Below are 14,294 nucleotides of genomic sequence, written 5' to 3'. Positions count from 1 at the left end.
GTCCTTGTGGGCTGAGTGCTTATAGTGAACACCTGCAGCCTTTGGTTCAATGCCTTCATGCCTCTTGCCAGTAAGCTTGTCTTAGGAAGGAGAGCATGGACACAGATGTGGGCACTAGTCACATCTGGAATGCTTAAAGTCCCCATGCACACTTACTTCTGCTTGTCAGGGCATACAGGAAAGCTTGAACAGGCAGCTGCCAGCTGCTGTCCCTCGGACAACATGCTGTGAATTAATTCCTCAGCACCTCCCTACCACTTCCTTTGGGACCCCCTCCGGCTACAAAGATGATGCCAAGAGGGCAACTAGATGCAACAGGTACCTCCAAGGAAAAGGAAACTGCATGGAAATGAGCAGAGACTCAATTGAAATAGGATATTTTGGGGCATTTGCATCCAGATTAGTGAGCCCCTTGGGAGTGCTGCTATGTCACACAGTGGCAGATGTTCAGATTTTTCTCTCATGTTTTCACCACTGCAGCAAGTTTTTACTGGGCCGTGCAGAGTAGAGCTCACCGTTTCTAATACTGGAGATCCAAAGCTGAGGCACTGAGCATAAGCAAAGAGGCATGTTAAATAAACAGGCACTGCTAAAGTCCAGTGCACTCAAGTTTCCATTTCATCAGCATTTTAAGCCTTTCATTTGAGTTACAGTTTGCACTTCCTCCTCCCAGACGTCTACTCAGTGAAGACCATTGCGTAGGGCTGCATGATGCATTGCACAGGCACAGTGGACGGTCCCTGCCCTGGAAGGCTGAAAATCTAAACGGACACAGTAGTTGTCCCAGGTAACTGGAAGGATGTGCCCACAGGCATCAGCACCAGGGTTAGGTTTTCCATCTCGACCACCAGTGGTCTGCCCTTCTTCAGACTGCTGGCCTGCCACTCACCCTGAGAGTGATGCCAAGAGTATTTTGGATGTCTTTTACACTTCATTCAGCTCTAGCTCAACAGGACTTTGTGTGTGACTGGTTTAGATGAGGTGCAGGTGCCTATGGTCCCAACATGTGTTCCATCAACAGCTGAGCTGCTGGCAGCGAGGGCTGTCAAACAGGACCTGATTGTTCAGAAGTGCAAAGCTCAGGGAGTGGCAGGTGTGCCAATTCCATGACTGCAAGGAATAATGTGCAGTGGGAGCAGGGAGGGCCATCCCAATTTCCCACGCTGGTGCTGTAGTTGAGAGGCTGCCTCACAGCAGAGCCATCTTTCTGTCGTTTTTCCCATCAATTGTCTGTCACATCTGCCAATCTAATGATGACCGGCTTAGGTTGACCCCGATTCTGAGGCTTATTAACACCCTTTTGCTGTCAGGCTCGGTGATAGATGGCACATCAGCCCTTGTTTTATTTCATGTAGTGTTCCTGTCGGCCACCCATTACCCCACCCCAGCTCACGTGAGTTTGCTGTTTCCAGCTCACCTTGGCAGAACAGACTCATCTCTGCAGTATCTTTGTGAGCTGGGGAGGATGGGATGAAAAGTTCCTTCATGCCAGCAGCTCTTAGGCTTTTGCAGGATGGATGAGGCAGTGCCCCATTGTGCTGCCCTGAATGGGATGGTCCAAGCCCCCCATGAACTAGCTCAGTCATCCCTGCTGAAAACTTTGCTTGTTCCAGCTGGGTTATGTTCGGAGACCTGAACTGGCTCATCAAGGGCTGCAGGTGAGCAAGGGAGACAAAAAGGAGGAGATCTCCCTGGCAACCAGTGGTGACAGCAGTGCTGGGTTGGGTGATGAACCTTGGCTCTGAGTTTCAGCCCTCTGCAGAGCTCCTGCTTGTCCAGCTGCCTCATGCCAGGGACTGGAGCAGGACATGGGACTTGCAGGGCAGGCAAGGAAGGCATTGGGACTCCCTCTTAACACATCTTGTGCTCCCTGTTGGGGGACATGGCCCTGCCTGCAGGGCCGTACCTCTCCTGCAGTCCCAGGCTAAGGACAGAGATGTCCTTCACGCTCTCACACTGTGCATCTCATCTGCTGGTTGCAGGGTGCCAAGAAGCTCTGTCCTCAGTGTAACACCATCACATCTCCTGGAGACCTTCGGCGCATCTACTTATGAAGGACCCAGCAGGAGGGCGGGACCCAGCTACTCGGCTCAGCTCATCACGCCCAGGGGGAGAAGAACGACCACAACAAAAAAAAAGACGTTTTAAAATTTAAAGAAAAAACATGCCAGAGACTCCAGACATGGACTCGAGGATACAGGAGCAGTGGGGAGCCTCGGCTGTCAGGTCCCGCAGTTTGAGACCTCCTTCAGCATCTGCAGCGGGCAAAACCAAATCCTTTGTTGTGAAGCCCCCTTTTTTAAAACCAGTGTTCCCCATCACCCGTTCCCTGGAGCTGGCTTTGCAATGTGGATGGCTCGTGAGCCCTCATTTGGACTGTATTGGTGACCACTCTGCCCCCAGGAGACTGGGGAAGGGACCCTTGGCAGAAAGATGTTAAATAACCTGTAACTTGTGTTCCTTGATCAGTTTTTTGTTTTGTTTTTATTTGTTTTGGTTTGATTTTTTTTTGTTTGGTTCTGTTTCGGTTTTTTGTGGTGTTCTAGTGATGACTAAAAGGTTTAAAGAAAAAAAAAAAACAAACACACCCAGGCAGAAATGAAGCACATGTAATATAGATTATATATGTTTACAATGTTGTGTATAAATGGGATAGACTCAAACATTACATACTAATAAGTTTCCCTTTCTTTTCTTTGGGTTGTATTTTTTTTAAAGAAGAAAAAAAAAATGAGCAGAGAACATTAAACCCATATTTTTCTTGGTTCAGCAAAGTTTTGGCATTAAAGTCATTAGTTTAAAAAAAGTATATATATACATATATATAATATAAATGGTTTAATGTTCTGTGGTGTATATTTCCTCATTCAGATATGAAGTTAACAGCTTTTAGTAATGGCTGTAGCATTGCCCATAACTTACAAAACTTATGGGGAGTAGAGGAGGTGGATTTTTGTCATTAGTTGTAGCTAATGGGGCTATTTATAATAGAATCGTTATCCCCGGAAAGACACAGCTTTTAACTCCTCACCGGGGGGGGGGGGCAGGCAGGACAGGGGGGATCTGGCTCAGCCCCCTTTATCTTTCCCAGCTGGGGAAGGGGGAAATGGTGAGGAGCTGGAAGGAGGGAGTCTGTCAGAGCACTGCCCTCCCCGCTGGCTGGGAGTGCCTGCTCAGGGGTGCAGCTGATACCTGTGCTCCTCCAGGCCACAGCCCCTTCCCCTGCCCTGCCTGGCTTTGCTTTCCTCCTCTGGGCAGCATTTTCTGGCTGAGGATGCATGGGCTGCTCAGGATGGTGCTGAGGCAGGACAGTGGGGATGGCAGGGGACGGGATGGTCCTGCTTTGCTCAGAGAGACTCAGCCAGTTCCCCTGCAGAGCCAGCCCTGCCCTGCTCTCGCTTCCCCCAGCTCCCACTCTCCTGCAGCCTGCGTTTTTCCTAAGAGGTTTTGGCATTAGGGCAGAGAGCCAAGCCAGCCCTGTCTCGTCCCCACTGCCACTCTCAGGGTCCAGCAGAGACACTCTCAGCTGGACCCAGAGGCCCCCACAAACCCCAGCTTCTTCCACACAGTCCCTCATGCTTGTCCCTGTCTCCCATCTCCTCAGCCTTAACCAAAGCTGCCATCTGGCATGTTTTTCTTTTGTTCTTTCTTTTATTGTCAGGATCCAAAAAAAGGATAGTGATTCATTTCCCAAGGCCTTGGGACTTCTCCCAGCCCCACACTGAGCATCCCTGCCATGGCTCCTTGGGCAGTTGTGGAGTGCCAGCTCCTCATAGCCAGAAGACAGGGAGATGGGAAAGTTCGTCTGCTCCACTCCTTTCCAAGCAGATCCTACCTGGCAGCACAACAGAGCTGGGGCATTTTAAGACATTCTGGAAACAGAAGTGGGTGAGGGGTTTGGAGTTGGGACCCCAGTGCTGAGCTGAGCTGCTGGGGTGTTTCCAGAGAGAGAAGGGCTGGGTAAGCAGGATGTGTGTGGGGTGTGACAGTCCCAGTGCTGCTTCCCTACCCTGAGCTCTGCTGCAGAAAACGGCTACAGCCTTGGCATCTCCTTACGGATTTCAGACGGATCCCACTCCACCCAAAGAAACCTCAAATGAAATTGAAGGAGCTGTTATTTCACAAACTTCTCATCAAAAGGTTACAATTCCTAATTGGGAGTTTCCCATGTGTCCAAGCTCATAGCTGTGTGTGGCCTCTGAGACCAGAGAGCTGCAGCCTCTTCTGTTCTGTTCCAGCAGAGCTCCTGGGAACTAGGAAGTCGAGGCACCCCAGAGGGTCCCACCTTCACAGGGAGACTGTGGGCAGGGGCTGTCAGTGCAGGGTAACCCTGCAGCCAGCAGGACAAGGCAGGGGAAAGGCAGGCATGCACAGCTCAGGCTGGATTTGTAAAAGGAGAAAAACCTGCAGCACGCATGGCTGAGCTGGGAGTGAGCTGGTGCTGAGGTCTCAGAGATGGAGAGGTGCAGCCAGGTGGGTTTGAGAGGCAGCCAGGAAAGGCAAGAGGGTAGGACACCCCTACCCAGCCGTTCCTTGGAAATAGCCTGGCTCCCTCCCAGGGCCTTTCTGGCAGGTGTTGTGGACCAGCCATGTGCTTTATGTACGTATGTGTAAAACCATATGTAACTAGTCATTGGTTCTTTGCTTTGGGGTTTATTTTTGGTTTCTTTTTTTTGTTTTGTTTAAAATGTAAAGCCATCCCCTGTTTCCAAGGGGGAACCTGCAGGGGGAAGGCTGGGGAGAGAGGCATCCCAGTTTGTAACAGGCACCTGCCACTTCCCCTCTTCTGTAATGAGTTTAAATGATTTAAAAAAAAAAAAAAAAAGTGAAATATCAGAGTTACCTATCTTTGCCCAAAGAATCCCAGTTGCACAAAGCGATATTCCGGTGTGTCAATGATTGTGTGTCAGTGTATACTATAAAAAGAGGTACTTGTCACTCCCGTTTGTAAACTACATTTGACATTAATTAAACAAGTATAAATCTTCTCGGGTGCTTTCTGCTTCTCTGTGTTTCCCTTTGCAGGCGAGAGGCAGCAGAGACACCCCCCACACGCTGCAGCTTCTGGATGTAAGTAATGTCCCAGAGGGGAGCCCTGGTCCTGTTTGGGATGCAGGGACAGATGCAGGGGGATGCTGGGACATGCACCAGACCCCACCATGGACAGGTTCCCCCAACTGGTCCCCGCATAGAGCCAGGAGGGCAGGGCGAAGGGCACCCCTCAGGGGACACCCCCATAATGAAGTCTGCGTTAGCTGGGGCAGGAGATGCCCAGCCCCAACAGATCTATACATCCTGCATTAGGGGCCTGCAGTGCCGTGTAGGGTTACCCCAACACAGGGACTGGGAGGCTGCTGGGGCAGGGGGGGGCAGAGGTCAGGTTCCCCCCGGCACGCGGCTGGCGCCGATGCTTTCGGTTTACAAACATTTTGCAGATGGGTCAATGAGCTGTTTTCAACCCCCTCCCCATGGCTGTGTCTCCCAGGGATGGGGTGCTGGGGGTCCCCAGGCTGGTGGGAGGAGGCAGTATGGATGTCAGGGACCTCTTACCATCTGTTGTGGGAAGGATTGGGAAAGGGTGGGATTTAGACACTTTTTTGGCTGACAAGGAGCAGCAAAGCATCTCAGCCACTCTCACCTCCACTTGCAGCCCAAAGGAGGCCTGAGGCTAGGATGAGGGGCAGAAACCCTCCCTCCCTGCATACCCCACAGCAGGCTGCTAATATTTTATTTAAAATATCTTTAGGAAGCGGAGGACCTTGATGTATCGGATATATTGAGAAAATGCTAATGTGTAATAGCGTGTGTCAGGGGCCTCGTTCATCACCCCGCGCCGCCTTCTGGGGGATCCATATCTAATTAACAGTAATGAATGAGGGAGCCCACCTAATGACAGCCCGCCAGTTTGTTATGGAAATGAGGCAATCCCATTAGGCAAAACACTTAATTAAACAAACTGCTCGGAGTGTAGGCCAGTGCAGGATGGGCACAGGCTCTTTAGGAAACAAGGGGGGCCCTGGTACTCAGCCCTCCACATGCCAGGTTGGGGGCATAGAGGCTGCTGCAGCCTCTAGAGCTGTGTGCCCACGGTCAACTCCAGCAGCAGGGGGCTGGGGAAGCTGAGAGGGATCTGCCTGGGGGGCGTAGGGGAGGTCCCAGCTGGGGAGGGGGCAGCTCACGTCTCCCTCTTACCGCTCCTTCGATGGGCTCAGAAGCAGCAGAGGCCAAACACAGATTTCCAATCAAACGTGTGTACTTGGCTCCTGCTCTATTGACACTGAAGCAAGAAGGGCTCAAGGTTAATTCCTTATCAATACCCCATTGTCAGCTCATCCATCATTCCACGGGGGCAGGGGCTGCCCAAGCTCTCCCTGCCCCAGCCCCCAAAGGTTTGGGAGGGTGACCGAAGGATGCCATGGCCACCTCTGCCCATCCCAGCTGTGCCCACAAAGCCCATCTCTGATGGTGCTGGGTGCACTTGCAGCCATCTGAGGATGCAGAAATGAGAGGATGGGGGCTCAAGTCCAAAGGGAAGGGCATGGAGGGATGCCTATGCCCCAGGCTGGGTGAAGGAGCTGCTGTGGGTGTGCTGGACGAGGGGGCATTGGGAGACAGATCAGGTGGTGTGCCCTCATTCGTGGTGTCCTGTTTCCTAATTGTGTCCTAAGCCCCCAGCCCTGTGTGCTGAGGGTCCTGCCAGCCTTTTCAGAAGAGTGGCACTATGCTCAGCTCCTTTCCCAGGGCTTGGGGACTACAAGGGAACACAAGGGAGCTCCAGAGTCTTGATGCATGGAGCACCCAGAGGTTGGGCCATGGTCTGCTTGATCACACTATTACACAAATTCACTCAAAAACCAGACAGCCTTCACTGGGTGATGGAGAGGGAAGTAAAAAACCTGAAGAATGGGATCTAGTACAAATTCCAGAGGCAGGCAGCCCTTAGGAAGAGATTGTTCCGTATTAACTCACAATCTCGAGTTCTTGTCATCGGAGTTAGTTCTTGCTGGTCTTTTCCTTGCCCCAAGAGGAGACCTTTTGCAGGAGATGCTCTCGGGCACTCAGAAGCGCGGGGCTGAGCCGTGCTGTTGGCGTCTTCGCCAGCATCTGCTCCGCTGTCTCCTAGACTAGAAATCCCTCCATGCGGGAAAGAGGGGTCCTGCTGCCACCTCGTGGAGCTGTTCCCGCCCGGCACAGGGCTCCGCGGGGTCTGCACAGCCGCCCTCTGCCAGCTCCTCCGCAGGCAGTGGAGACCAGCCTCCCTCCTTCACTTTTTGGGATGCAGCACGGGCTTGGATTGCTTGGTTCCATCCCGTCCATTCCCACTTTTCCGTCAACGGCAGAGCTCCTCGCATATGCCTGCAGCATCCCAACAGGCATGAAAACGGGACCTCAGCTGACACACCTTTAAAACACCTTTATGTGGTGTGGGCACAGGTCAGTCTCCACCCAGGAGCCTAATCTGAATTACTCGTGCTGCAAGATGTTCCCCCAACTCCAAAACCTGAACCCTGGCTGGCTGGATCCTGCCCCTGGCCTGCTGAGTTCCCCACCACAGCCTCCCCCAGTGCTGCAGGGAGCTCTTGGCTGCAGACACCCTCCAGCCCAGCCTCACATGCCATCCTGACCACTAAGTGGCTTTTTTCGGTTTTCAAAACCATCCTGTAACATCATCACTGCCTGGGGAGAGAGGACAGCGCAGGGGAGCAAGCCAGGAGTCAGTTCCCTCACAGGAAACATTCAAATGGATTTTGTTACTGAGGGAAAGTTAATTTTGCTTTACCACAACTGTGGCAGCCAGCTGTGAGCATCATCTCCCACTACTGTTGGTGTTCCACCTGCACTATTTCACAGTCTGCACATGAGGGCTGGACTGCAGGAAAACAAGCTCTGGGCTGCATCCCACTCCCTGTCTTTGAGGCAAGCCCAGGGATGCTGCACTTTTCCTCCCAATGAACAGATCTGCACTGCCCCTCCTCCCCATAGCTCATCTCAGAGATTTACCTGGATTTGCCAAGATATCACAACCTTTGGGCTTTCCGTGTTCAGCCTGAAGCTCTTTAGGAACACTGGCTGCGCCAAACCGTGACAGTTTAGCAAGGATTAAGGGTCTGAGGCTGGGTTTTTGTAAATCCAGTAGTGCTTGGATCAGTTCTCAGCCAAGTGCCTTCAGGCTCCAAGTTATTAACCTTCTGTTTCAAGTAAGCCACAGGAATACGGAGGGCAGGAAGGTGGGGGCACATGCAGTACAGGAAAGCAGAGGCCAGCATATCACACAGTGCTCACAATCAGAATTAAAACTTGCTGGGACTCAGAAAACAAAACTCACTCAGAAGACTAGTGCTGTAAATCACTGAATTGCTTGAGATCATCGTGCTCTCAGAGAGCTGTGTACACAAATCACTTCCAAATTTCAAGTCACTTTTGCAGCGGTGGAAATGCCTGTGAGCGCATTGCTGTTGGCAAAGCTCAGGACACCTCTGACTGCAGAGCTCCTGCAGGCAGCACCCACTGCCTGCCTGCTGCCCTGGAAAGTGGGGAAGTAGAGCTGAGCAAGTGGCAACACCGTGGTGGGGAGGTGAAAGTGGGGAAGGAAGATGCAGCTGACATGTGAGGCTCTTCCCAGAGGAAGCTTCACCATGCTGTGAGGCAGGAGCAGAGTCCTGTTTAGCTCCAGCTCCTGCCAGCCGTGTTCTGCAACAGCCCAAGTCCTTAAACAGAAGTTCAACACCCACAGCAATAAACAGGAAAACAGCAGATTCCCAGGAACAACTGTATTAATTCAGAGGTGTACATTATGGAGTGTTTAACTGATCTGTAAATACTGAACCTGTAGAAACCAGCATGAGGGAAAGTGCTGGTTAAATAGCCTTTATCACCTCTGTTCCCCGAGAGTGTTCAGAGTGCCACAAACAGGCTGGATGCCAAGAAGCCCCAGCCCAGATCTCTGAAAAGGCAGATGAACAAATCACAGCTCAGGAGTTACAGGACTGACAGCACAAACCAGGGGCCTGCTTTAAAAAGCTGGGAGATCTTTGATGGGCTTTCTGGAGATAGGGGACCATGCCTGGATTTTGCAGGTCCAAACCCTAGAAACAAGAATTTCTCCATGAAAAGGGGAAGGCTGAAGACTCTTACCACAGGGTAACCCTCACACCACGTTGTCACAGTGAGAGCTGGAACTGGGATCACACCTACAGAAGACTGGATCCCAAGCAACAAGGGCTCCTGTGCCTGGAGACAGCTTTCACTTTAAAAAAAAATCAAAAGACAAGCCAGTCATCAGGCCCTTTTCAGTTAATTCTCACTTATCCCATATACAGGCCAACCCTGCCTCTAAAACCATGCCCATCGGGGAGTTATTCTGCTGGAAATGAGCATTGTCACAATAGTCTGCTACAAACAGCTGTGTGGTCACCACTACCACTCATCCTGTGCTTTCACTTCTGTCAAGTGTTACAGTTCTTGTTTAAAACTTCCAAATTATTTTACTGCTTCCCAAGGACCTCCTCCTCTGTGTTTCAATCCAGAACAGCAAGAGTTTTGTAATTGTGGATGGCAGCACCCCAAGGGTGGGTAAGACCAGCACAGCCACCCACTAGCAGAACCTCTTGCAAAACTCCTGCTTTTTAAGTGCCTACCTCTTTAGGGCAGCTCCTTGTTCAAACAGGTCCATGTCACAGCCATCCAGAGCTTCTCCCTGGAAAGTTGAAGTTGGCTAATCCTGATCACCATGCTATTAATTAGCTTGTTATGACATAGCATAAACGTATCAGCAGGCTCTCCTCTGTCTTTATCCCCACTTCTCCCCCAAATAAACAATAAAACCTCAACCCAAACATGGATGAAGTACAGTGCAATGAGCTACTTTTTCACTAGGTGGAAAGAATTAATTTCTTGTACAGGTTGCACGGACTGCAAAAACTGATCATCTGAAGAGAACATTATGGACAAAAACGTATTTCATGGTCATTTGTAGGCTGGAGGTGATTTAAGAAATACCCAGTATAAAGCATAGCTCCAAGAGACAGTTCAATTTTCTTCTGCAATTCCACCTTTCTGTTTCTAAGGTCTGGCACAGCTGTAATCCAAAAGTTTCCCTGAATATCCAGATGCAAAATATAGGCTGCTCAAAGACATACAATAACAAATAAGTAGCTCTCCAAGAAAGCAAACTACTCAGTAGAACACACAAAAGACTTGAAGGAAGATAAACAAAACACTAGACACATTCAAAAATGCTAGCTTAAACCTCTGCGTTGAAGAACACAAAAGTTATCACAAACATTTGAGCTCCCACTAAGGATTAGAGAGCTTTGACTGTTTTATCTCAGCTCTTTAATGGAACCAGATGACAGTCTGGTCATACTGCCCTACACACACCTTTTCCTGGTCTTAGACTTGGTTTCAGGGCCTGATCTCCAGCAAGGAGAGTACAACAAGAGCTGGAATGCAGTGAGAAAAGCAGAAAGCCCTGCAGATTTGGATCTGTTTGCTCACTGCAAGATAGAAGAAATGGCAGAGAGGAAAAAAAAAAAAAAAAAACCACCCACAACAACAAAGACAAGGAAGAGCTGTATTGTAAAGTTAGTACAAGCAACAGAACATGCACATTGGACACTGAGGACAAGGAGACAACATGGAAAGCAGAGAACAAGAAGAGACAGGAAGAAACAAATAATACTCAGCATGAGACTCTGGTCTGTGACTCCTTAGTAAAGCATATCGATAGGAACCATGACAGGATTTCACCTTCAGGACTTTAAATTAATCCATATCTACTTTCTGCTCTAACGTGGCTGGTCCAAAGGCCAGGCTGCAGGCTTTCAGCCTTGTAGACAGTAGGGGAAAAAACAAACAAACAAGAAACCTCTACTTTTCTCGCTTCAAAGACACAAAAGCAAAAGGGGTGACATTTCCCATAGGAGCTGAGCAAGCAGAGGCAAACACTGCAGGTTGTTAGAGCACTAAGGGGCTGAGCCCCTGACACAGTCAGACAGGAAAGTCGTGCAGAGGCTGCAGTAATAGGTGGGGTACACCCGCATGTGGCTGACGTGAGGCGAATCTGAGAAGTCCACAGCTTTCACAGGAACACCGAGCTGCTGCCGGCCGTCGGCCATGAGCTGAACCTCGCTGGCCTTGATGATGAGATCAGCCTGGGAGTAGAGGTAGAGCTCGGGCCAGCGCGAGGGCGCTTTCAGCAGGGCGTCAAAATGGCTCTCGTGGATGAAGCGGGTCAGGGGGTACAGCAGGATCCGCAGCACAACGGCCGTGCTGGCAAAAGTGAACAGCAGGAAATACTTGAGCAGCACGTTCATGGAGACCAGGACAGCTGCCAGGGCACGAAGGGCTCCTAGCAGGTTTCTTCTGCCAGGAGCGCTATCGAAAATGGTGCCAGCTACTCTGAGGTTCTTAAACGGCTTGTGGGTGTGGAGCGCCTCGATAACGTAACGGTACAGCATGGCACCACCATTGCTGAAAACGTGGAAAAGAACGGGTCTGTTTTCAACACTGCAGTCAAAGAGCAGCTCCAGGAGTTGCCTGGCTGGGGTCTGCAGGGATCTGATGCCAAAGGTCTCAGAGAAGAATATCATCCTCCATGGAGCCGTGTAACGGATGACAGTGCACCCCTAAGAACAACAGAAAGAGATCCCATACACATTTAAGCTGTGCTGCAAATTACAGAGAGTGGGCATGTAGCAGTACAAAAAACATGAAAATCTGGGACAGGTTTCCAACAGAAGCCACAGGGCCAGAAAAAAGTCTTTAATGTCAGCAGCAAGGCACTGACATGTATACAGGTTACATTAATCATAATAGCACAGAGTAATAAGAAAAGGTCTCTGCAGTGGGAGAGGCCTGGCTTTGGTCATGTCTGAGATCTTTTCAAATCTTGCGCTAACTGGCACAACCCCTGAGGACACTGCCACCCATTTTTAGGGGTGTTAATCCTCACCCAGGAGAAGAAAACCATCTCCCTGATTCACAAACCTTCAGTATCAGCCATTTTGGTGAAGAGGAGCCTGCTCTGGTACACATCCAGCTCATCACACTGAAGCAAATTTAAGAAGAAAGAGGAATATCCTCCCCTCCTTAGGTGCACTTATTCACAGCTGTCTCTAAGAATCACCACCAACCAACACTGACATGATTTTTGTAGACCTTCCTGAAACACTCCAGCTGGGCAAAGAAAGAGCTCTGGCTGAAGGACTCAGAACTCCTGAGCAACTGCGTTCACACTTAAGTCCTTACATTTAGGTATAGATTTGGAAACAGGATCTTGGAGGAGTTCAAAATACAGCAGATGGAACTACATTTATAAATGCTTTAGACTTTTTCTATCACCTGAGCTCACTGACATTACACACTGACAAGCACAAAGCAAAGTCACCAAAACACCTCCCCAGAGCTCCCTAAACAATGAGCCATACTGAAGAGGATATAGCAAGTTCTCAAATCAATGCCTTCTCTACCATCTTGCCATGGTTACAGCCACTTCCTCTTAGTGAGCTAAGAAAACCCATCCTGTCCTATTTCTTTTATCTTTCTGAGAGAAAAGTATTTTCCAAGATGTTGTTATGCTGCCCTGTAACATGCTCCTCGTCCGCTCAGCAGCATCTTAAAGCCACTTAACAACTAATTCCCAATTAATGGCTCCTGCACTGGATTACACATTAACAATAGACTTGTTAATGTACAAGCTTTACCAGCTATAGTTGGAACAGATTTGGATAAATACAAGATTCCTTGTATGCTGACCAAGAAAAAAAAATCGAATGTTTCACTGGGTCCCCATGCTACAAGCCGGGGTCATTCCAGTAAAATAGAGTATTAAAAAGGAAAACATCATAATTTAGGGAACTGGCAGATCTCTCTAGTTCAAACACAAGGAATTCCTAGTGGGCAGCTATGACTATCACAGGATGCCTGTTTCACAGACAGGATAAAAATAATTTGGCTTACAAAATTTAGATTAATCATTTTCAAAGGAAGAGCCAAAGGCACGAGAGATGCTGATATGTTCTGTCAGTTCCCACCCCAGCCTCACCACGTCTGTGCTGTGGTCTAACAGCAAGCAGTAAACACAGACTCTTTCCCTGCATGTTTACGTGTTTGGAAAACTAACACAGTCCACATCATTCCTAAATAATCTCACAACTTTAAAAGCCTTAAGATACTTCACTGAGTCACACAGCAACTGAAAGTTTCTCCAAGGAAGTATTTCTATCTTAGCTGAACACACAAAGGTGACATCAGCAGCTGTTAGATAACACTGCCTGGGCTGTGAGAGACAAGGACCTTTCAATGACAGGAGAACTCTCACTCATTCCCCATGAGTGAGACTGAGAGAGGCTTCAGAGAGCCTTTACCAACATGCAAAAATAGGCAGTTTCACAGTATGACAGGGTCATGAAAATACAGACAGGCTGCTCACCTTCTGGCTGTAGATTGCGCTGTATTTGGCCAGGTATTTGTCCTGGCAGCCGGCCCAGCCTAGGAGGATCACCACAGGCTGGCCCTCGGCAGGCTCTTTCTCTGTACTGCCTTCTGAAACAAATCACAAGTGTTACAGAACTGCCCTCCAGTCTACCCGAGTCAGAACTTACAGCAGTTTGTCTGGTTAGTAAAGTTTAAAGGCAATGGTGAAGCAAGTATAAGCTTGACGTCTCGGTCAGTTACGAGTATTGCCTCACGCCGGTTTCACTAGGTGGGCGTGCTCCTGCAGCACAGCTCCAGCCCCTGCAGTTCCCACCGCTCTCCAGTGATGCAAAGCCAGCACCGAACTGATCCCTACGGGGGGTGAGACCTCTCCTCCTGCCTCCCGGCGAGATAGCAGCAGCTGCTGCCACTTCCAGGGGGAAAAGGGAAGCGTCCTGCCCTGTCCTCCAGGGACTGCCAGACACCTGCTAGAGCACCAATGCCCCACAGCTCTTCCTCCCATACCCCAGCGCGCTCCCCACTTCTCCGCCCGCAGAGGTCCCCTAGTCCCTGCTGTCACTGGTGTCCCTGGTCCCGCTCGCCTCCTCACCGCGGGCCTGTCCCGGCTGCAGCTCCACCACGGCCGCCTTCAGCCCGCGTGTGCCCATGGCCGCGCTCCGCGCACCGGCCGCCGCTTCCGCCCCCCCGAAAGCTCCACCCACCTCCCTCCCCGTAGCCAATAGGAAGGGAAAGCGCCCACGCCGTCTCGTCATCCGCTCCGCCCCTATGCTCCTCCCACTTCCTTAGCAACGCGCCCTTAGCACCGGCTCAGCGCCCCGCCCACTGGCCACCCATTGGGCAGGGGAGAAAGTCGTGCA

The 14,294-nt window shown here is 50.3% G+C and overlaps 2 protein-coding genes across 3 annotated transcripts in view; one reads left to right on the top strand and one right to left on the bottom strand.

The window, feature by feature from the left end:
* The window catches only part of RNF220 (ring finger protein 220), a 219,551-nt gene extending 214,563 nt beyond the window's left edge, over positions 1-4,988 (top strand). The window contains 1 exon segment of the mRNA XM_066324994.1: positions 1,983-4,988. Coding sequence (XP_066181091.1) covers positions 1,983-2,054 — 72 coding nt within the window. The 3' untranslated portion in view covers positions 2,055-4,988.
* Positions 4,989-8,756: 3,768 nt separating this feature from the next.
* TMEM53 (transmembrane protein 53) lies at positions 8,757-14,134 on the bottom strand. Of its 2 annotated transcripts, none has more exons than XM_066324992.1 (3): positions 14,027-14,134; positions 13,433-13,542; positions 8,757-11,627 (listed from the first exon to the last, which is right to left on the bottom strand). In XM_066324992.1, the coding sequence occupies exons 1-3, from the start codon at positions 14,082-14,084 to the stop codon at positions 10,965-10,967; spliced, it is 831 nt and encodes a 276-aa protein (XP_066181089.1). In that variant the 5' UTR covers positions 14,085-14,134; the 3' UTR covers positions 8,757-10,964. The 2 variants fall into 2 exon arrangements, with proteins under 2 accessions (XP_066181089.1, XP_066181088.1); XM_066324991.1 differs by having other exon boundaries at positions 13,433-13,545; positions 14,027-14,128.
* Positions 14,135-14,294: the final 160 nt, after the last annotated feature.

This window comes from Sylvia atricapilla, chromosome 9 (assembly GCF_009819655.1).
Source record: "Sylvia atricapilla isolate bSylAtr1 chromosome 9, bSylAtr1.pri, whole genome shotgun sequence".
NCBI lineage: Eukaryota > Metazoa > Chordata > Aves > Passeriformes > Sylviidae > Sylvia > Sylvia atricapilla.
This window is presented reverse-complemented; position numbering and strand designations above follow the sequence as displayed.